Here is a 25,248-nt window from a genome sequence, read left to right on the forward strand (position 1 = left end):
TTGTTCATGGTCATATGTTGAAGAGGAAAGGAGTAGTTTCACGAGACCTAATCCACGTTTCAAACTGGTTGCCCACACTTGCACATGTCGATGGTTGATGGTAATCCAAAAGGAACACAACCATTGGATGGAGTAGATCAATGGAGAATGGAGTTCCTTGTGAAACAACAAACGTAAAAGGATAATTATATGGACTCGAATAGCAATCTTGGGATGAGAATAATGCTTTTGGTATGTTTTAATGGCCAAAAGTTAAAAAGGAAAATCGTAAAATTTAACAAACTAAAAATAATTTTACGATCATTCAATTTAAACAGATAAAAGTAAGCTCCAAGCTTCAAACGAAGGTCAGAACATGTCTTAGTCATTGTAAAAGTGAAGATAACGAGTAGTCATCGACCTAAAACAAAATCTATAAATAACAAGTGCGTGAAGAGGGCTTAAACGCGTACCTCTAGTAATTCCAGAGGTGGGATCAGGTACCTGGAGAAAAACTCACCTGTTGACTGGTCACACCAACCATGAGCACAAGCTAATGTTCAAGGATACATTGCATGAAAAAATCTAGTATAAAAGCTAAAGCTTAACATAAAACCAAAATACTACCCAATGATAGGTTATATTTGCAAATAAGGTCATCAGAGTTGGGATCAGGTGCTATGGAAGGGTAAGCATCTCCTTCTCGCTGTGTGTTCTTTGTGATCGAAAATTAACAAAAAAACATCGATAATTGAGTGTAAAAATGGCCTAACAATAAGTGTATAAAAACGTTGGTCAGTATTTGACTTATATTTGATATAACAAAATCATTCTGCAATTAAAACAACCCAAAATTTTGTTTTCTGAAGACTTTCAAGTGGATGCAATTCCACTTTTTGCATGTCTCACAGTTGATTTCTTTCTTTTCACTACCTTTAATTTCTTGGATGAACAACAAGAAATTCGAAAGTATTTCATACCAACTGTAAATGCATAACAAAAATTTTGCAAATTTATAAACCTAATTGTAAAGAAAGAAAAAAAAAAACTCAATTACACTCGTCCTTCAGTCAAGTTGGTTTCATGTATTTCTGAGATATTGGAAGAAGCTTTTTTTTTTTTTTTTTTTTTTTTAAATTATATTTTTTATTTAGTAAGAAATAAATTATTTAGGCTTGCATGTTATTTCTATGTACTTTTTATACACGAATGAAAGTTACAACACAGCATTAACACCATGTATATCCCAACATGCGGGGTGTATGCTATGTTGTGCGCGGGGTGTATGCTTCCGAAGCGAGAGAAAGGGGGTCAATGTACGTTCTTTGTACATTTTCTCAACTTACGGATATTTTTCGCCAGAAAGCATATGCCTACGGAAGAAAGCATTATCTAAGGAGTATATGGATACCTGTGATTCCACTGGACACCTTCTAGTTTTATCAAACACCTCAACACAATTCCGAGGATCGGAGCAAGATTGACGCAACACTGTGTTTATGATCGAATATCAGAACAAAGCTTTGCTTTATCGTCATTTTTATATTATTGCTAAATACATGTTTACAATATAAACGTTTGTACAAATTGTCTGTAAATAAAACAGTTCGTATATAAAGATATTGACGAAAAATCAATGTTGTGTCCGGGGTGTATGCAACATGTTGTACGCGGGGTGTATACACCCCATATTTTTCTTAGGATTGTTGTGCGAAGTATTAATGGAAATTTTATTTACACAGGTTTAAATGCGACAAATAGTATTGATAAAAGACTAAAATAAAAACACTACATGAATGGTGTATTATGAATAAATCTTTTTATTTTTGTTTCTGCAACATTTATGTTATCAATACAGGTATTTTTAAGCATTTATGACAGTGATGTAGAATCTTTTTTGAAGGGGGGATACCCGGAAAAAAAAACCTTGAGATAAGTGGACTAGCTATAAAAAAAGGGGGGAGGGCTTATCTAACTCAAAACTCCTAGATCAGATGGGGTTGTAGGTCCCGTCTTTTTTCAGTACCAGTTCTCTCTTTGTTTTTTACTTAAACATAAAGCATAACCATTGTCATGCTATGCTGCAACAAAAAATAGGGGACAACCTGACTTTCGATGAACATTTTCTGTAGTGAAAAGTTGTGTTTGGAACAAAAAAAGGGAGGGGGGGTGATATTACGTGTCTGTATGATATATTAATTTTCCTTTCAATTTTTGCAATATTTGGACTCATTTTTCCTTATCTGATAAGATTTCGTATTTTACAAATTACAATAAACATATAAAGCCGGCTATAAAACTGCTCATTTGTAATAAGGGACGACAATTTTCTGAGGGCATGCACAATTGAAAAAAAAACTGTTTTTGGTACAATTACAATTTCACGTTGACGTGTAATTAATATCAATGAATGTCCACTCCTCCTTTATTTTATTATTGTATATACACGTAGTAGAGATACCCCCCCCCCCCAAAAAAAAAATGACCTAAGACACAAAAACACCCTTCTCGAGCCCATTCCTAGAAAATATGTACTCAGTACAATATAATGCCTCAATATTATACAAATAGTTTACTGCCAAATATGGGCTTATGGGGCCAAAGTACACAACGTAAACTATTACGTATTACTATTGTACGCATACTACATGAAGGAGAACATTTTTTTTTTTTGTTGATGACATTACAAAAATCTTAATATTTTAAAACTCGTTTAAAAAATATTGAAAAAAAGTTAATTATGAGGAAATGTTAAATGTTCAAAATGATGCATTTGTGAAGCATTTATTAAGGAAGGATCTGAATAAGGTGCCTTTAAATCGAAAGAAGGGATGAACTGTTGGTTATCACATTAAACAGTTAAACAAAGTACCCTGAACATTTACTTCCATGTGCACGTAAAGCCAAAAGTACGATGAACGTATTATTTCCAGTAAATCTAATTTATGAACCTGAAGTTCTGCTATTACAAAACTGGTGAATAATTAAAAAAAAAAAATAGAAATTTTATCACAAAAGTCAGTTGTTATGAATTTTTTTAATGACATTTCAGACAATGATACTATAGAGTAAAAAGAGGGGTATACATCCCGCGCACAACATGTTGCATACACCCCGGACACAACATTGATTTTTCGTCAATATCTTTATATACGAACTGTTTTATTTGCAGACAATTTGTACAAACGTTTATATTGTAAACATGTATTTAACAATAATATAAAAATGACGATAAAGCAAAGCTTTGTTCTGATATTCGATCATAAACACAGTGTTGCGTCAATCTTGCTCCGATCCTCGGAATTGTGTTGAGGTATTTGATAAAACTAGAAGGTGTCCAGTGGAATCAAAGGTATCCATATATTCCTTAGATAATGCTTTCTTCCGTAGGCATATGCTTTCTGGCGAAAAATATCCGTAAGTTGAGAAAATGTACAAAGAACGTACATTGACCCCCTTTCTCTCGCTTCGGAAGCATACACCCCGCGCACAACATAGTATACACCCCGCATGTTGGGATATACATGGTGATTAAAAAGAGTGACAATTTCTTACTTTTTTTCTTTCTAAAATTCAGTTTTTTTTATCAACACGTACGAAATGACTTCAAGTTTTGTTTTGCCCACAACCACAAAGGGGCAAAAAATTTAAAACCTTACAAGTACTTCATGTGTTAATCAAGAAACATCATATGACAGTCATGTGATACATTGCAAACCAACAATAACATCCTATAAAATAGTGTTCTTCTTAACACATTTCTTCAGATATCGATTGGACAAGCATCAATGCAAGTATAAATAGGATAAATATGAAAACATTACTAAGTGCAGGCATACTTCTAGCAGTGTTAGCGTGCTTTATTAAAGGCCAAGCTACAAAACCGCATATTTTGCTTGTGATAGCAGATGATTTTGGTTACAACGACATCGGGTATCATGGCTCGGAGATTAAAACTCCGAATTTGGATAAACTTGCTGGGGAGGGGATCAAACTGGAGAATTATTACGTGCAGCCAATCTGTACGCCTACCAGAAGTCAACTAATGTCTGGACGTTATCAGGTATATGTGGGTCCTATATTATAAATAGATCTGTGGATTGTTAAATTTTGCAAATAAACCCCGAAACGCTTGCACCAAACTTCATACTTTCTCCATTAGTGATATACATTAAGTATATTTAAACTAGTAATTATTGTAAATTTAATTAAATTAAACAATGTTAAAAGTTTTACTTTCATTTTCGCCAAACAGCCTAAATATTAACAACCCAATAACGCCAGTAGGGTGGTGGTTCCGGTTTGCGGATCCAAGTTACAGACATTTTAACTGAGACTGAAAAAAAGATTTCAATTGATTGCATGTTGTTTAACGTCCCTCTTGAGAATCTTTCACTCATATGTACGCCACCACTTGCCGGTGGAAAGCTGCAAATTTTATCCTATACTCGGCACTCAAGGTCATTGAACAGGGAGGAATTTTCGTGCCAGCACCTACTGCGATACAGGAACTCGGTTTATACGGTTTCATCCTAAGGACCGGTCTCCACGTCCCGGGATTCTAATGGCGACCTAAGGATCAAATCCTTTCTTCTCGACTCTAGAGCAGACGCTCTAACCACTGCTCCACGCGGGCGACACTGACAAAAAGCAAGCAAGGTTTAAACATTTTCTCAAAACATCACTAATGAATTATTTATTCAAATGTCGAGACTGACCTAAGTCGATATAAAAAGGATGACGTCTAATAAATGAGTGAAAAATTCTGTCATGGGACGTAAAATAACATACAATCAATCAATTTCTCTTGATTGAATGTCTAGAAACAGAAAAACAGAAAAACAATCCAGTCGGGAGCATGACAACAGTGGAAAAACTATTGATAACAATATGAGCTAAGAATATATATTTAATAAATTAACATAGAAAACATGCATTTTTACCCCTGAAATCATCACGACAACGAACTCAAATTATAATTTTATAAAGAAATAAACATGCTTAAAGAATACTTCAGTTATTTATTTAAATATTGCAAGTGCCTTAGTTTTTTATATATACTAGTATATATAATTTTTTTCCCCTAGTAGTAGTCTTTAACGTATAAGCAGATACCTTTTAGGCCTTATACATATGAAGTGAAAAGCAAAATAATTTTTTTTCTTAAAAAATGTAGACAAATACTATTCCTTCTTTTATCCAATAACTAAGTCGATTAAAACTTAAGATACTTTTTGGTATGATTTTGTCAGCAGTGAAAAAGAAATATATTTTCGCCCACGCTTGCGGCTTGCGCGGAATTTCAACTAGTACTCATAAAAAATCGGTCAATAAATGTATACTAGTAGAACATGTGCAAGTTTGTTTTCAAAATGTTTGAAGACAAAACTTTATTAAAACTGACTTTGAACTCGTCATAATTAATCTGAGAACAGCACTTAAATTTAAGTTGCTGTCAAAGTGGTTTAGTAGAAATTTACAGGGACGTAGCATCCGGGGGGGGGGGCATAATAATGCCCCCCCCCCCCCCCCCCCCCCCCACAAAAAAAAAAATTTTTTTTTTTTTTTTTTTTTTTTTTTTTTTCGTTTTTTTTTTTTTTGGCCCCCCCCCCACTTTCAAAAACGATGCTACGTGCCTGACTTATTAGAGAGGTTATTGGCTTATAATGATAATGAATAAGAGGACGATGTACTTACGTCACAGATTTTTCTATGACTATGTTATATTTTACCGAAAGATGGTATTATCCTTGAGTTAAATGGCTAATTTTTTAACCGTATAAATAGTTTTGACCGGATAATCTGTTTTAAACGTACTGAAAATTGCCATATCTAACGTATATGTAATTTGAAAAAAAACTACTGAGTATATATATAGACCCATATGAGTACAACGAAATAAAGCATTTTATACAATGTATGATAATGCCTTAATATTTTTATTAAAGATACATACTGGCCTTCAGCATGGAGTGATCCGTCCTCCCCAACCTAACGGTTTACCCCTAGACAGCCCGATACTACCAGAAAAGCTCAAAGAAGCCGGGTATGCAACTCACGCGGTGGGGAAATGGCATCTGGGATTTTATAAAAAGGAATATCTCCCGACAATTGAGAATATCCATTTCCCAGTTTTTTTTAAAAATTCGAGCTGTACATAATTTGCACAAAGATTTTTGTAAAGGTTTGGCTTTTTATGCCCCAAAATTAACGTACATGTATTATTGTTCTAAATTTGCTAGAACAGGAATGAATTATACAAATTAAATAAATCACGAAAGGAAACGGCATAAAGGAGGACCATTTTGGTAAACTTATGTCATTAAAAAAAAAAAATACAGGGCCATCATTTTAAAACCAAATCGTGTTCTTTGTAACCGGACAGGCGCGGATCCAGAAATGTTTTCCGGGGGGGGGGGGGGGGGCACCCCAATCCAAAATAAAAATCCAACCCAGAAATTTCTTGACAAGCAAAAAAAAAAACAAACAAACAAACAAACAAACAAACTCGCCATAACTTCAATCTATTTCGTGGTGGTGGTGGTGGCGATGTGTGTGTGTGTGGGGGGGGGGGGGGGTAGTCGATGACTTGTACTGCTTCAGACCTTTGACTTTTCATACCAATCTAACACAAATTCCCGTTTACATGGGGGGGGGGGGGTCTGCGCTTTTCAAGGGGGTCCAAGGTAACTTTTTTTCTTGCTTTAGTATATAAATTTAATAACCTTGCAAATTCCAGGGGGACCCCTCCCTCTAGATCCGCGCATGCAGGGATATAGACTACCGCAACATTTGGTGTAAGACTATTAACCTCTTAGATAATAAAGTAATGTAATGTCATTTCAGCCCCAATTTTATTTACTATAATAGGGTACCTGTCAGGGGCCGAGGACTACTTCACACACGAGCGATGTTTTGGGAAAATGTGTGGTACAGATTTACACGATAATACAAACCCAGCTAGCTATTCCGGACAGTACTCGGCTCAATTATTTTCTCACAGAGCAGCCGATGTTGTCAAAAATCACAATACAAATCAGGTACTTTTAAAATAATTTAACTAATGTCTTTTAATTGATTATATTATCCAGTTGATATATGTAGTCTTTCACAAAAGCTGTGGAGGTATAAATAACGTCAAATTTTATGAAACAACTTGCCCTTCGAAGACGGATCTATTCAAATTATTAGTTTCCATGTCATTAGAGTACCATAGAAAAAAATCATTATTTTTCATTTTGACTACACAAAAAGGTATATATATTATGACGGAGTTGTCTTTAGTATGTGTTTCGTAATGTAGCTTGAGCATTATAGTGATTTTGTATTTGCAATTAACATGTACTTAAAAAAAATAATTGATTAATTTGTTTGGTATTCTGAAATTAAAGTGAATTATCAAATGCTATTTTCACAAATAATATAGAATAAAAATGAAAAATGAATTTTTTTTCATTAGATCAACACCTTTGTTTACCATTAACAAATATTGTTATTATACGTGTATTTCTTGTCATGTGTTTAGAATACAATAAAAGTCCCCTTTAATTTACAGCCTCTTTTCCTGTATCTCCCATTCCAATCCGTTCATGCCCCGCTACAAGTACCAGAGCAATACACAAAGCCCTACATGCATATAAAGGACGTACAAAGAAGAACATATGCCGGTAACAATTACCAGTATTATTATTAATTAATAGACTAAGTATGTTTCAAGCCAATTTTTATTACGATAATATACACCAAAATCAAGGACAGTTAAATACAATTGAATTCAAGCCAATTTAATTATTTCGAGAATTTACACAAAATTCACAGACAAATTTTTTAAACATGTTTAGACAGTTCTTTCGATCGCATAAACCAAATTCTTTTACAAATTAGATACATTCTCTCTCGAATGCCTGGCGTTGTCGAATTATTTCCCCTAAAATTGTATAAGTTTTGTATCTTTATGTAAAAAAGGATGAAATTACAAATCTATACTTGCATTTTAACGTTAAGTGATAAAATGAAAATTACAATGTTCAGGAATAAATTACACTGTAAATTTTGAAAGATTTCATATTTGAAATCAAAATTAATTTAAGCTTTTGAATATAAAACACGAACTTTATCAGTAATAGAGAGAGGTGTAAAGAGAGAGAGAAAGTTCAATTTTTCTTTCTTAACATTGTAAAATTTTAGGTATGGTGTCTGTTATGGACGAGGCTGTAGGAAACCTTACGGAGGTTCTGAAACAGAAAGGGATGTGGGATAATACTCTAATGGTGTTTTCAACAGGTAAACTATTGGTTAATATAGCACTGTTTTAGAAGTTTTTATTGAAGTTTTACCATCTACATTTTAAAAAAACTTAAGATAATCTGTATAATAAGCTTTGGTCAGAGTTGGACACACAGTGAAAAAGAATGTTATGAAATGTTAGAGATCGTCAGTGGATTTCCACAAAAACAATTTTTTTGGTTAGTTTTTCGAACATATAAATTACGTTCTGAACAAAACAATAACAGGAAATTAACCTACCTTTTGTATACTTGTAAGTCATGAAGGAGTAACAGCTACGTTGGAATGAACCGTCTTAATTAATTATGCCTGATCAGTCATCTAAAAAAAAAAAATAAGGACAGCTGCAACACTGGGATTATTACAACATACAACAACGTCGAATCTGTATGGAATTGAATAGAAAATTTAATGTTGAAGAAATAAATCTTTATTTTTCCCATAAAAAAATTCTTCAGCTTTTTAAAATTCAAATTTTTAAAGAATTCCAATGGCAAAGAAATGTATGAGTGTATAAACTGTTTCTGAAACCGAAGGGCACATCTGCAGAACATGCTTAATTGTAAGCAGAGATAACAAATTTCTTTAAAACATAAATGAAGAGAAAAATGAAAAGAAAAACTTACTTAAAGGTTTTACCTTTCAGGTCAATGAAATCTCTTAGATAATATGAAATTTTCACATTTTTTGTTGTATTTTACAGATAATGGGGGACAAATTCATGCAGGAGGGAATAACTATCCCCTGAGAGGATGGAAAAACTCTCTCTGGGAAGGAGGTGTTCATGGAGTAGGGTTTGTTCATGGTCAGATGTTGAAGAGGAAAGGAATCGTTTCACGAGACCTAATCCACGTCTCAGACTGGTTTCCCACACTTGTGTCAATGGTCGGCGGTAATCTAAATGGAACAAAACCATTGGATGGAGTAGATCAATGGAGAACCATAAAGTACAAACTATCAATAAAATACCGAATTTATCGAAATTTAAGAATACGAAGAAAAATGCTATTCGTATAATTCATGTCTTGTAGCGATGGTTCAACGCCCAGTCAAAGGAAATCAATATTACACAACATAGAACCACTTTACCCACCAGTGGGCCAAAGGCTTCTTCAAGCCCATTTGACAATAGAATACGGGCGGCTGTTCGAATGGGAGACTGGAAGCTCGTCACGGGTTTTCCTGGTGGGTATAACATAAGATTTTGCAAAAATTTCAATCGCAAGAGTTTCCCCCTGTTTATACTTTCAAAATGTAACCTATTGACACTTGTGGAAAAGGTTAAAGCATCTAATAACTGAAACAATGGTACAATTTTAATGAAAATGTAAGCCATAAAAACTGGAAGGAAACGTTTTGATTATGTTAATTTTTATAATAACCCTTATTGAGGATTCCAAATTCTTTTTGAAGGGTACATGTATACTGCAATCTTAACCGACAACAAAATGTTTTACGAAATGCAAGTTGTAATTTTGATATGTGATGAACTATGACTTTCAGCATAAGCCAAAATCATGGTAGTAACTACTTATGATATAAAATCTGCTAATGATGTAGCATTAAATGAATTACTTTGAATATTGTTTTATTCCAATTAAAAGTTAAAAAATTATCATCCCTAAACAAAATTGAATCATTTGTGGATATTGCACCATGCAGTATTATTTTTAATGCAGACTGTCATGAATAGATGTGCTATTTTATTAGTTTTGATCATTTTAAATAGATTTAAGAGGTTTTTTTTTTCATTTTATTAATGATAACAACATATACAAAGTTGTATGTCAAGCAACATACTAGTAATTGCTTATGAGATAGTTTAATCTCAGTGTGTCATTTTCAGGAAATGGAAGTTGGGTTCCACCACCTCATATGAAATCTCAAGAGATGCCAAAAATAAAGAATGAAGCTGAGAAGAACATTTGGTTGTTCAATATCACAGAAGATCCTAATGAACACAACGATGTGTCTGGCACTATGCAACACGTGGTGATGAATATGTTGGAACTACTAGCCCAGTATAACAAGACAGCGGTGCCCTGCCGGTATCCTAACATGGACCCTAGAGCTGATCCCAAATACCACGGAGGGTACTGGGGTCCCTGGGAGTAAATGTTTCACAGAACATCGATATCTGAAACGACAAAACAAAGCCAGCTCTCAACACCATCGAAATTATGTGGATGACTTTTATAAGTACATTTGATTTACAACTAGATTTTATATTGTGAATAAAAAACCTTGAAAAGATATCATGTTATCATTATTAAACTATTACGTCCAGATTTCTAAACAGAAGGTCACAACAAATGACTTCTTAAATAAAAATAAATAATTTAATTTCAATTGTAACACGACATTTGATTGATTAAACGGTTTTATCCATTTTGTATAACATAACTTGCCTATGTCAATGAGTTACGTCAAAAACGTTTTACTCCGCTTGACGTTAACTTATGAAATATATGTTATATTTGGATTGTATCATTGTCTACATTGAAATTAAATTATAAGGAATAAATCTTCGCAGTTTATAAAGCGTAAACTGCCCCAATTAAGTTATGTTATATCGTATAACAAAAGTTGAAATAAGCTTCATTCCTTAAATTATGCAAAAATTGGTCTGTAAATAACGGTTTTAATCAGTAACCAGAAACCCCCACAATCGTTGGAAGACCATACATGTATGTAATATAACTTTCATATCAAATAAATTGAAAATCAACCCTCTATCATCACTACTTTTACTAATCACAAAATAAGTAATTTGCAACAACACTCCCTTCCCTATTTCAACAACTTTCCTCGAAGCGACTGAAAGGACTCCTCTTTGGAGGAAGAAATGCGTGGAGTACGATTTGTTCATATTCAGATGTTGAAGAGAATAGGAATAGTTTCACGAGACCTAATTCATGCCTCAGACTGGATTCCCACACTTGCTTCAATGGTCGGTGGTAATCTTAATGAAACACAACAATTGATTAGGATGGAACAGTAAAAAACCATAAGGTATCATAACCATGCATCCTAATGCTGCTGGACATGACTGTTATACATGGACCATTAATCATACATTTCCATGTTGTCTTTAATCGACTCACAAAAGAAATATAGTTAAAACTAAGTGAACAATAATGAAAATTGCCATATTTTCGAATCTTTTAAACAAATTAAGAATTTTACTTTTTTATATAAATGTATATTTTTGTTGTTTACAAAGAGGGTATACCAAACCACCAAAGAGAGGTCGAACTGCGTAACATTGACCCACCGTATGCTCCTGTCGGGTACAGTAGGCCCAACAGTCCATTTGATAAGAGAATACAAGCAGTAGTTAGGAAGGGGGATTGGAAACTAATAATAGGTTTTCCAGGCAAGATTGATACATGAAATTTATGGAAATAACGAACAGTATTCAAACTTAAAAGTCTATTAAACAATACAACGTAGAAGAGCAGACACGGACTTCTAAGACACCAGAAGTGTAATATGATTGATTGAATGTTGTTTTACGTCCCTCTCGAGAAATTTCACATGGAGACGTACGTTACCATATGCCGGTGAAGGGCTTCAAATTTTGACCTTTACTCGGCACTCGGGGCCATTGAGCAGTGAGGGATCTTTATCGTACCAACGCCTGCCGCTGACACGGGGCCTCGGTTTTTAAGGTCTCATCCGAAGGACCCGCAACTTTCACTTCAAAGTGCCGAGCGCATGGCGAAGAAACAGTTGCTACCCATTTTTTTTATCGATTTACGTCAGTCGCGGCCGAGATTCGAACTCGCGACCTCCCGATCACGGAGCGAGCGCTCTACCGACTGAGCTACCGTGAACGGTCTGAGGTGTAATAAGGTTCCATTGTTTCAAGAACTTGTTTGTCAATAACATACATGTACATTGTTTGATAATTTTTGTATTATAAAGCCATAATTCATTAATCGAGACAATCTGTTGACAAACTGGTTGAGGAAACAAGAATTTCAACAGTGTCACCAGATGTCATCAGTTTGCAAATTATATGGTAGATACAATGACCTTCTCAGCAAGTACAATCTATTATGTGGTCGAATGCCGACTGACTTTTTCGATACAAATTGTTAGACTATTAGTGTATTCCGAATGGACTCTGGATGGTTTACGGATTTTTCTGCTCGTCCGATCATGACAAGGGACATACAGTGTTACCGGTGGACAGGGAAAGCTTGCTCCTCTTTGACTCCTGATCCCACCTCAGATGTTTTAAAGATCCGTATTTGCATTGTTCTGATGGTATTTTTTGAGCTTGAATACTTTTTTAGCTCACCTGAGCCGAAGGCTCAAGTGAGCTTTTCTGATCAAAATTTGTCCTTTGTCTGTCGTTGTCGTTGTCGTCGTTGTCGTAAACTTTTCACATTTTCATCTTCTTCTCAAGAACCACTGGGCAAGTTTCAACCAAACTTGGCACAAAGTATCCTTGGGTGAAGGTTTTTCTTCTCTTCAAGTTTGTTCTAATAAACAGGGCCACGCCCTTTTCCAAGGGGAGATAATCATGAATTTGTTAAAAATTAATGGCATTTTTAAAAAATCTTCTTCTCCAAACCGCTGGGCCAGGAAAGATGAAAATCATGTGGAAGCATCCTTAGGTAGTATATATTCAAGTTTGTTCAAATCATGATTGGGCAAGGGTGGGGCCAAAATGGCCGACCCAAGTTTTACATAGGAATATATAGGAAAAATCTTTAAAATATATTCTTATCCAGAACCACTGGGCCAGGAAAATGAAATTCATGTGGAATCATCCTAGTAGTGTGAGATTCACGTTTGTTAAAATCATGACCCCCGGGGCAAGGGTGGGGCCAAAATTAAAATACAAGTTTTGCATAGGAATATATAGGAAAAATCTTTAAAAATTTTCTTCTCCAGAACCACTGGGCCAGGAAAGATGAAACTCATGTGGAATCATCCTCAGGTAGTGTAGATTTTTAAGTTTATTGAATTTTTAAATACTAGTATTGCTTGATTACATAACTTTCTTTTTCAAGTTTTACATAGGAATATATAGGAAAAATCTTTAAAAATCTTCTTCTCCAGAACCACTGGGCCTTAGGAAAGATGAAACTCATGTGGAATCATCCTAAGGTAGTTTAGATTCACGTTTATTGAAAATCAATAAAATATATGACCCCCTTGGCAATCTTGGGTGGGGCCAAAATGGCCAACCCAAGTTTTACATAAGAATATATAGGAAAAATCTTTAAAAATCTGATCTTCTCCAGAACCACTGGGCCAGGAAAGATGAAACTCATGTGGAATCATCCTCAGGTAGTGTAGATTCAAGTTTGTTAATTATATTGCCGGGGCTAGGGTGGGGCCAAAATGAATCTCTCGATATCAAGTTTTACATAAGGATATATAGGGAAATCTTTTAAAATCTTCTTTTCAAGTACTTCAAAGCTATGATTAATGATATTTATATGGAATCATCCTCAGGTAGTGTAGATTCTAATTTGTTCAAATGATGAATGCCTGGATGAAATTTTCAACATCAACATAATTTTTTTTTATCCAAGAACAATTGGATGCCTCAAGAGAGAATTTTTGGCCCCTGGGCCTCTTGTTGTTTTCTGTTTTGTTTGCTCCATATTTCATATAAAAGAAAAATCCTATTCCATAGTTCCCCGTGAAACAAAACACAATAATCATGGACTCGAGTAGAAAACTTGGGATGGGAATAATGCTTTTGGTATGTGTTAATGGCCAACAGTTAAACGGTAAATCGTAATTTCACAGTGCCTAAAATAATTTCACGATTATTCAATCTAAACGATAAAAAGTAAGGTCCAAAGGTCAAAACATGTCACAATCTAAAACACAGAATCTATAAATAACACAATTGCGAGAAGAGGGCATAAAACGCGACCCCTAAAAATTCCACAGGTGGGATCGGGTACACGGAGAAGTAATCGCCTGTTGACTGATCACACCCGCCATGAGCCCAAGCTATTGATACAGAATGCATTGCATAAACAAATCTAGTATAAAAACGCAAGCTTAATCAGAGGTGGGATCAGGTGCTATGAAAGAGTGAGCATCTCCTTCCCGCTGTGTGCTCTTTGTCTTGATCGGAAATTAATTGAAAAGCCGTCGATAATTCAGTGTGTAAATAATGGCCTAACAATTATTTAAAAAACAAAACGTTGGTCAGTATTTGACTTATATCTAATATAACAAAATTACTCTGCAATGAAAACAACCCAAAATCCTCTTTTCTGAAGACTTCCAAGTGGATGTTATTCCATTTTTGCAAGTCAACCGTTTTTCCCTTCCTTTACATTCTTCTGGCCACCAAGAAATTCGAAAGTATTTGTTATTAACTATAAATGCATTAAAATTATTGAAAATTTCTTAATCTAACTGTAAAGAAAGAAAGAATACTGATTTACACTCGTTTTTCAGTCAAGTCAGTTTGGTATATACTAGTATTTCTTTCTGAGATGTTGAATTGATTTTAGGCTATATTGTTTAACGTCCCTCTCGTGATTTTTTCACTCATATGGAGACACTGCCATTTGCCGGTGGAGAGCTGCAAATTCTGTCCTATACTTGGCACTCAGGGCCATTGAGCAGGGAGAGATCCTTTTAGTGCCAACACGTTCTGCCACATAAGTCCTCGATTTATACGGTCTCATCCGAAGGACCGCTCTCTATGTCCCACAGGGGATTCGAACTCGCGACGAAAGTGTCAATTACTTATTTCGCGACTCAAGAGCAGACGCTCTAACCAATGCACCACGCGGGTGGCCTGAGATGTTGGAAGATGCTTTGTAAAAAAAATTTTTTTAATTTTTTTTTTACTTAGGAAGGAAAAAAGTCATTTTCATGTCACAGTGTATTTCTATTTACTTATTTCACACGAGCAAAATTGTGGATTAAAACAGTGGCGGATCCAGAAATTTTGAAAAGGGGGGGAGGCAGTTAGAGGTCATAGTATGGGACCACAGCCACACCAAGAAACATAGATTTATCAAATATTGTGAATTTTTTGACACAAAGGTGGGGGGCTAGTCCCCCTCTAAATCCGCCAGTGAAAAAGGTGACAACTTCTTAAATTTTTTTAAAATTGAGCTAGTTTATTTTAATCGACTTAGAGTTTTGTTATGTCAACAACCACACGGAACAAAAAATTTAAATCCTTTCAAGTATCAAGAAACATCATATGACGATCATGTGATGCACTGAATGATAACATGTTATAAAATTGTGTTCTTCTTAACCCCTTTCTTCAGGTATCGACTGAACAAACATCAATGCGGATATAAATGGGATAAATATGAAAACATTACTAAGTGCAGCCGTACTTCTAGAAGTATTAGCGTGCTTTATTAAAGGCCAAGCTACAAAACCGCATATTTTGCTTGTGATAGCAGATGATTTTGGTTACAACGACATCGGGTATCATGGCTCGGAGATTAAAACTCCGAACTTGGATAAACTTGCTGGGGAAGGGATCAAACTGGAGAATTATTACGTGCAGCCAATCTGTACGCCTACCAGAAGTCAACTGATGTCTGGACGTTATCAGGTATATGAGGGTCCATATCTAAATTAATTTATAAATTTTGCAAATAAACTCCGAAACGCTTGCACCAGAGATCATACTGGTGCGTTGCAAAATTTTTAACTATATTCAGATTCCATTCGCATAGTAATTATCGTAAACTTGATTAAAAAATGTTAAAAGTCTACTTTTATTTTCGTCTATTAGCCACAAAATAGTAAAAACGCGAGTAGAATGGCGGTTCCGCTTTGCGGATCAAAGTTAAATACATTTTAAATGAGACTGACAAAAAGATTGATGATTGTATTTTGTTTAACGTCCCTTTCGAGAAATTTTCACTCATATGGGGACGCCACCACTTGCCGGCGGAGAGCTACAAATTTTGTCCTATACTCGGAACTTACGGGCATTGTGCAGTGAGGGATCTTTTTGTGCCAGCACCTACTGTGACATCGATTTATACGGTATCATCTGAAGGACTGGTTTCCACGTCCCGCAGTGGGATTCGAAAACCGCGACGTAAGGGTTGACTCCTTACTTCGCTACTCAAGAGTAGACGCTCTATAACCACTGCGCCACGCGGGAGACGCTGACTTAAAGTAAGCAAGCTTAAAATAATTACACAAAAGATCATAAAGTAATTATTTTTTCAAATGTTGCGACCTACATAGTCGATAAAAATGGATAGCATGCAACTGTTGCTTATAGCGCTCAGCACTTTAAAGTGAAAATTGCTGGTCCTTTGGATGAGACATTCAAACCCCTGGACATCGGATGTTAAAAAGAAAACCTAACCGAGACATGAAAATAGTGGTAAAGCAATTGATAATAGTTTGAGTTAAGAATATGTATTTAATAATTTTACTTAATGTATAAAGAAAACATATATATACATAAAATATGCATAGTTACAACTGAAATCACAAGAAACGTTGATGTAACCATCAATTGTCGCCCGGGAAATATAAAAAAGTAAACAATGGAAATGAATCTTGATCATCAAACCGCTTGATATGTTTGAAAAAAATATATAATTGATGGAGACGAAAATCGCGAATATTTTGAAAACTTATATCGGATTTTAATATCAGAAAAAACGAAAAATTTTAAACTTGATCAATTCCTCAAGTAAATGTTGGTTGTATAAAATGTAAATTGAAGTTAGACACATGCATCACCTATATTCAACAAATGTTTAAATTTTCAACTTTAGAATATAATACACGAAATGTGCTACGTTTTTATGCGAGAAGTAAAATTCGATGTTCAAAAAAAAAAGGGACCTGTCATTTTTTCGATAGTAATTGATAAGCAACTTTATATATTAAATATGAAAAGCATATATATTTTTACAAATTCACTTTATCAAAGTAAATATATTATGTATCTCGTAATTTATAAAGGAAAAAACATTCTGATTAACTATCTTTTCAATGTTTATAAAACCTTTAATTCTGAATAACTTCTCCCAACTCAATCCCCATACACCAACACTTGTATAATACAAAAATCCTCCCGGCTGCAATTAGCAACGAAATATATACAAGTTTTATAACGTAATAAGCTTGCTTAAAGAAAGTTTCAATTACTAGGAGTTATTCAAATACTGTATACAGGGAAAATTTCGCCCCCGTTTTATTTTCGCCCCTTTCGCCCTCTTCCTGATTGGGCGAATTTAAAACGGTGAAAATTCAAATTACACAGCATAATTTCTTAAACAAAACTGTGACTGGTCGAATCTAAAACGGGGAAAAATTGTTCGCAAGTGCAAAAGGGTGAAAAAAACACGGGGCGAAAATAACCCTGTATACAGTATTGCAAGTGCCTGAATTTTTTCTTACATTTCCCAATAGCTTGTTAAAGTGTGCGTTTTGATATAAATAATTTTTTTTCTAATAGCAGTCTTTAAACGTATACATACGTGTACCTTTAATGTCTTATACATATGAGATTAAAAGCTATTTTTTACTTTAAAAAATGCTTACAAATACATTTCGTCCTTTTATCCTTTAGCTCATAATGATTGACTGTCAGTTAAAAACTACAAGATACTTTTTGATATGATTAGAACTATGAGACGCCGTTTTAATACGAATATTTTTAAGGTATTTTCTGATATCAAAAAAGAAAATATTAATATCAAAATTCGAATTTTTGATATCAAGAAATATATTTTGATATCAAAATTAATTCTTGATATCAAGAAATAGATTTTTGATATCAGAAAATCATTTTCTGATATCAAAAATTCGAATTCTTGATATCAAAAAATGATTTTTTTTAATCAGAATTCGAATTTTTGATTTAAAAAATCTTGTTTATTTTCTGATATCAAAAAATGATTTTTTGATATCGAAAAATCGAATTTTTCATATCAGGAAATGATTTTATGATATCAGAAAATACTTTAAAAATATTAAAACGGTGCCCCATATAGAACTGTCAGCAGTGAAAACGAAATGATTTTCGCGAACGCTTGCGGCTTGTGCGGAATTTCAGCTAGTACATGTACTCATAAAAATCAGTCGATAAATGAATAGCACCCGTGCAAGTGGTTTTAAATTATTTGAAAACTATCCATTAATTTAAAACATAGGTAATCAGAGATTACAGAGCTCACCTCAACGAATGTTGTCTTTAAGTAAGGCAAAGTCACACAATTAACCAACAAAAAGTGTACATTCCAATAATGAAAATATTTAAGCAATTTTGATCTGATACTTTGAAATAGACCTATATAAAAAAAATTAAACCAGATCTTCTTCATGAAAATGTAATTAAAATCCAGCATCTGAAGCAAATTTGAGTTTTCATCCCTTGATGCATCATTTGTGCAAGTTTGGTTTATACAATGTTATATAAGCCTTATAATTTTTTGGTAATAGACCTGCACCCATAACTTTTACCTGGTCCATTACCTGAAAAATGTATGTCGAAATCAGCATCCAAAGCAAGTCCATTAGTATGCATTCTAAGATGTATCGTCCATGCAAGTTTGCTCATTATAGGGCTCATAGTTAATTGGAAATGAAACCTGCATCAAAAACTTAACATTTTCACTCATCCACAAAATGTAGGTCAGATTCAGCATCCGAAGCAAGCCTGGTAGTATGCATCCTTGATTTATCATCCACGCAAGTTTGGTATAAAGAATTAATAGTTACTTGGAAATGATTTTTGTACCAAACTTTAACCTTTCAACTCAACCGGAAAATGTAGGTCAGATTCAGCATCTGAAGCAAGCCTTCTTGAATATATTCTTAGATGTATCATCCATGCAAGTTAAGTCATTATAGGGCTCATAGTATCTTAGAAATGAGACCTGCACAAAAAACTTAAACCTGTTCATTCAACCCGAAAATGTATTTCAGATTCAGCATCCGTAGCAAGCCTGGTAGTATGCATCCTTTATATATATATATATATATATATATATATATATATATATATATATATATATATATATATATATATATATATATATATGTAGGCTAGATTCAGCATCCAAAGCAAGTCTGGTAGTATGCATCCTTATATGAATCATCCATGCAAGTTTAGTCAACATAGGGCTCATAATTCATGTAATTACTTGGAAATGAAACCTGCACCAAAAACTTTAACCTGTTCACTCAACCGGAAAATGTAGGTCAGATTCAGCATCCAAAGCAAGCCTGGTAGTATGCATCCTTAGATGTATCATCCACGCAAGTTTGGTCATTAAAGAATTCATAGTTACTTGGAAATGAAATCTGCACCAAACTTTAACCTGTTCACTCAACCGGAAAATGTAGGTCAGATTCAGCATCTGAAGCAAGCCTGGTAGTATGCATTCTTAGATGTATCATCCATGCAAGTTAAGTCATTATAGGGCTCATAGTATCTTAGAAATGAGACCTGCACAAAAAACTTAAACCTGTTCATTCAACCCAAAAATGTAGGTCAGATTCAGCATCCAAGGCAAGCCTGGTAGTATGCATCCTTTGATCTATCATCCATGCAAGTTTGTTCAACATAGGGCTTATAGTTAATTGGAAATGAGACCTGCACCAAAAACTTTAACCTGTTCACTCAACTGGAAAATGTAGGTCAGATTCAGCATCCAAAGCAAGCCTGGTAGTATGCATCCTTATATGAATCATCCATGCAAGTTTAGTCAACATAGGGCTCATAATTCATATAATTAAAATGAAAGCACCAAAATGTTTAACCTGTTCACTATCCAGGAAAATGTAATCTTAGTAATTGAAAAGTTTGGAGTAGCATCCTTAATCATCGATGTCAATTTGTAGTAAATACAAGGTGCTTATCTTTAACTTGAAATATGGAATACAAAAACTTTTGTGATTAAGAAAATGTAGGTTATATTCAGCATCCGAGTCAATTCCTTTATTGTGCATATTAAAGTATCAGAAAATGCAAGTTTGGTATTAGCTGCTTTTATTCCGTAAAATGGGTTTTAAAAAAATTGCACCAAAAATGTTTATTGATAAAAACAAACCTGGTCATTTCTTTGCTGAAATTGCAGCATCTGAAACTTTGACTGGTACAATGAAACACACTATATAATACCATGCATGTCTAATCAATATAAGAAAAAATAATAAAAAGAAAACTGCTCCAAAAAATAACCTTACAATATAATGTAATACATCATTCCCCCAACTTTGTTGAGGTGAGCTAAAAATGAAAAAATGCAAGAATTTACTGTTAATTTATCTGTAAACAGCACTTAACATCACCACATAATAATACATTAATGGTCAATAGAAACCAAGATTAGCATAACAAATGATTAAGGACAATGTACTAACATCAGCATTGGAATTTTTTCATGTTATTTTTTACTGAAATGATATTATCTTCATTTTTTCCACATAAACATAAAAAGATTACTTACAATATTTAACGTTTATATAGTCATTTTAGAATAATACAACCAATTGCAACTTGGTATGAATGATATTTTTGTATCGTTTGCCAAAAGAATAAGTATATGGTGGAATATCAATTTTTGTTGTCAAATATATACGTGTTTTGAGAGGTACATGATGGCATCTTGATTAGTAATCTTTTTTTATATATTAAATTCCATTGCCTTGTAGCATCAGGTAGTGAGTCCTCCCCAACCTAACGGTTTACCCCTACAGCCCGAACAATAAAATCAAAGAAGCCGGGTATTATCACGCGGATGGGGAAATGGTTCACGCTTATAAAAAGGAATATTTTTCGACAAGCAGAGGGTTCGACTCTTACTTTGGTAAGTTAGTCTAGTAAAAAGGATATGGATTTTAGCAATATATCTCAACGTCCATAAAACAATACAAAATTAGAGCAGAGCAAACAGTACTTCCGAAACATCAGATATGGGGATCAGTGCCATGGAGGTTAAGCATTCTAGCGACCGGTCACACCCGCCGTGTGTCCTTTCATTCAGGAAAGAAAGTTTTTCTGCGTCAATTCATTGTATAAACAATGGACTAACAATTAGTATGAAAAATATCAGTCAGCATTTGACTCAATGAAAAATTATATTTGCTGACAAGGTCATTGTATCGACCATAGAACCTACGAATTGATGACTTTAAACGAGACGGCTGATATTCTTGTTTCATCAATTTGCTTGTCAATTATTTACCTCGTTTTAATATGTTCATACGTAGAGCAAGATTTTATCGAATCAATAGCAACACCCATATGGCAGGTGATGAAGGTAACACATAAGTCTAGGGGAATTTGACGATAGAAAAGTTTAAGTTATCACGTTTATCATATAGCTTGGTTGTTAGAACCATTAATGTCTTTTTGAAATAAAATATCCAAGTATGAAACGGATTGAATTGTGGTATGTTTTATCTTAAGCTGACCAATATATTTCGACGTAGGAATGGAAATCACCATTGTTAATTTGTATACTATATCTAATATATTGTATGATGATTGTTGAAGGCCACAGCAAGTGTTTTCTTCATTTTCACGCATAAGATTTTGCACAAATTCTGCTTATATAATATAAAAATAGGTGGACCTAATAACGGAGCACAATTGGTACCCGGGAAAAATAGATTTTTGGAATACAAATCTCCAATAACCACATAAATATTGTTTGAGAAACTCAAGCATTTCTTGATGTCAACTGGAAAACCATTGTGTGTGCAGATATCAAAATCTGCAATTTAAACAAAATAATTTTGCAAATTATCAAAAGCCAGGTAAGTAAATCACAAAAAACCATTTTTATTAAAAAAGCAGTTGTCACTGATATCATAATGCATGGACTTTAATTTATCGTGGGGAATGGTTGTATATAAAGTTGAAAAGTCGGAAGTTTTTAAGCTGTTGATTTTTTGTAAAATCTTGTGATTTCAAATTGTCCAAAAGTTCTTTGGAATTTTTGAGTATCCACATTTATCTGATTCACACGACTTCTTGAATATATTGTTGCACAGTACTCCTGAAGTTTTTCCTTTACTAGTACTGTCATTATCTTATGAGGCTAATTTCCAAAAGAGACTTGGGAAAATTTTTCTGGAACCCGCAATGTATCTTTAAATAACATTTTTATGAAGTGTTAACAAATATATATCGATTTTAACATTTTATGGCTAATACAATATTAAAAATATTTATTCACGGGAATATTGAAATTTTTAAGAATTCCTCTTCCTTAGATTTTGATGTTGTATAGTGTGTCATTACAAATATAATACATTTATGGTAGTATTGGGATTAGTATCATCAATAGATGAAATGAAGAAAAAATCGAATTTAATGCTAAAATACAATTTATATAATGGCCTATGATATGCAATATCCATGATCACAAACCCGAGCCTATATTCTAGTGACGATCATGGAATCAAATTCTTTTTTCACTTCTGGCCTTTTCACAGAAGGATATTTAAAAGTTTTCAAAGGAACAGAGTTCAGTATCTCTTTTAAAAATGATGCGACTTTACTGTTGATTTACATACATTGAATCAAAAGAGACGTCTTCGTGTATTGCAGGTTTATTTTACAGAACATAATATTTATGAGTAATACGTCTCTGTGTATGGTTAAAAAGTCCAATCACATTTACATTATTAAAAATTGATTTATTGTATTATTAACTACTATAGAATTTTTCACTCATATGGAGAAGCCACCACTTGCCATGAACACAATTATGTAGGATTATGTCGGCACTCAGGGCCTTTGAGCAGAGAAGATTTTTTTTGTCAGCAAAAGTGTGACAGCGGGGCCTCGGTATATTTGAAGGAAATACAAGGTGTAGTCTTTAACGTGAAATATGGTGGAATTCAAGACTGGACCCTATTGTGATTAAGAATATTACTTATATTAACCGCGTCAATTCCTTTATTGGCATATTGAAGTTTAAGGAAAAGCCATTGTTATTACTGTGGACATTTTCATTATAAAACTGTGCGGAAAGATTTAAAAAGCCTATGATTATCATTACATCCATAGGGAGATGGCTGTCCCTATATAGTTTTCTAATCAAAAATTCTTCTTGGCCTTTTCAAGAAGACTATTTAAAAGTTTCAAAAGTCCCATCACATTTACATTATTACACTGTGGACTGGAAAGATTTCAAACATTATCGACATTATCATTACAGTGTATATCCATAGGTAAATAAAAACTTTTTCGCAAAATAAAATTCTTCACCCTATTTACGGAAATTTACCAGGGATGGACTATGTGTGTGGATAAATCCTTTTAAAAAATTCCCAGTTTGGCATATACTGACCAAACATTTTAAACGATACATCTAGAAAGGCACACTCCTATCCATGCTCCTGGTGCTAAATATTCATTTTCTGATTGATTGAATAGAAAGAAAAAATCGAGAATGTCCATTTCAAAGTTTCTAAAAACCTGAGCTGTACATCATTTGCACAAAGATTTTGTAGTGGTTTGACTTTTTATGCCATAAGAATTAACGTTTTCTTGTTCTAAAATTGCTAGAAAAAGGAATTAATTATGTAAATTTAATAAACCACGAAAGAAAACGTCATCAAGGAGGACCATTCTGGGAAACTTACGTCATTAAAACAAGAAAAAACTTCAAAATTTTAATTTCAGTTGATATTTGAGACAAATATAGGGTCATCATTTACAGCTGTATATCGTTTAACACTATTTGCCTTTTAGATAATGTAAGTAATGTAATCTTTGATTACCTATCATTTCAGCCCCGATTTTCTTTACTTTTGTAGGATACCTGACAGGGGCCGAGGACTACTTCACACACGAGCGATGTTTTGGGAAAATGTGTGGTACAGATTTACATGAAAATACAAGCCCAGCCAACTATTCTGGAGTGTACTCGGCTCATTTATTTTCTCAGAAAGCAGCCGATGTTGTCAAAAACCACAATACAAATCAGGTATTTTTAAAATTCGTCTTCTAATTAATACATGTATTCTTTCATGAAAGCATTGGAGAAACAATATGTCAAATATTATGAAATGACCTTGCCTTCCAAGTTGGATCTTATCATCTTATCAAATATGTATCTTAACAATATCAGTATTTTGTTCGTACTTCAATAAAGAACCTTAGAATAATAAATTATTTAATTCCCTTTTTTCAATTTGAATAAACAAGCATTACATTTTCTACGACGGATAGATATAAAAAATGTTTTTTTACATTGTTTTTTTAAATTAAGACCATCATATACTGTCTGTAATGATATTAAAGATAGTGACGAAGGTTTATTTTTTGTCGAGTATATGATATACAATAAAATGGCTTTACTTTACAGCCTCTATTCCTGTATCTCCCATTCCAATCCGTACATGGCCCGCTTCAGGTACCAGAGAAATACATACAGCCCTATATGCATATAAAGGATGTGCAAAGAAGAACATATGCTGGTAATAATTATGTGGCAAGTCAATTCTAATAATGATAGTATACACAAAAATCAATAACAGTTTAATGCGATTGGTTGCAAGCCAATTTTTTTCGAAAATGTACACCAAATTCACTGAGCAATGGAATAAATTGTTGTTAATAGCCATTTATATTTTGATGATGTAAGCCAAATTTATAAACAGATAAAATTCATTCTCGAATGTTAAATTATTTTCCCTTTAAACTGTATTACTTTTGGATCTTTATTGTAATATAATTAATGAAATTGCACAGTTGTTCGTGCATTTATTTTAATCAATAAAAATGAAAATGGCAATGTTCAAGAATATAACGAAACTTTTGAATGTTGAAAGTACTAGACGTTTAATAACAATTTAAGAATTAATGAAAACATGCACATACTTTATCAATAAATAAATTCTTAAAAAACCGACATACCGTAAAATCACATATTTTCGAATGGTCAAATTTTCGAGGTTTTAAGGAAAAATATTGTTTTGTGTGGATTTTATTTGGTGGTCGGAAATATGTGTAGTAGTAATGCATATCAAATTTAACAG

At 33.6% G+C, this 25,248-nt stretch overlaps 1 protein-coding gene and 1 long non-coding RNA gene across 2 annotated transcripts in view; one reads left to right on the forward strand and one right to left on the reverse strand.

Annotated features, from left to right (window-relative positions):
• LOC134256116 (uncharacterized) lies at nucleotides 1-9,219 on the reverse strand. Its single transcript, XR_009989667.1, has 3 exons — nucleotides 8,892-9,219; nucleotides 8,506-8,586; nucleotides 1-156 (listed from the first exon to the last, which is right to left on the reverse strand). It is a non-coding gene; the product is annotated as an uncharacterized LOC134256116 (long non-coding RNA).
• LOC134256115 (arylsulfatase B-like) overlaps nucleotides 3,776-25,248 on the forward strand; it is a 24,999-nt gene continuing 3,526 nt past the window's right edge. The window contains exons 1-5 of the mRNA XM_062738725.1: nucleotides 3,776-4,042; nucleotides 5,928-6,084; nucleotides 21,033-21,062; nucleotides 24,025-24,194; nucleotides 24,576-24,687. Of these exons, the coding sequence (XP_062594709.1) occupies nucleotides 3,791-4,042; nucleotides 5,928-6,084; nucleotides 21,033-21,062; nucleotides 24,025-24,194; nucleotides 24,576-24,687 (721 nt within the window). The 5' untranslated portion in view covers nucleotides 3,776-3,790. The remainder of the gene's footprint in view (nucleotides 4,043-5,927; nucleotides 6,085-21,032; nucleotides 21,063-24,024; nucleotides 24,195-24,575; nucleotides 24,688-25,248) is intronic.

Source organism: Saccostrea cucullata, unplaced genomic scaffold (genome assembly GCF_032062105.1).
Source record: "Saccostrea cucullata isolate Sc308-1 unplaced genomic scaffold, CSIRO_AGI_Scuc_v1 ctg141, whole genome shotgun sequence".
Lineage (NCBI taxonomy): Eukaryota > Metazoa > Mollusca > Bivalvia > Ostreida > Ostreidae > Saccostrea > Saccostrea cuccullata.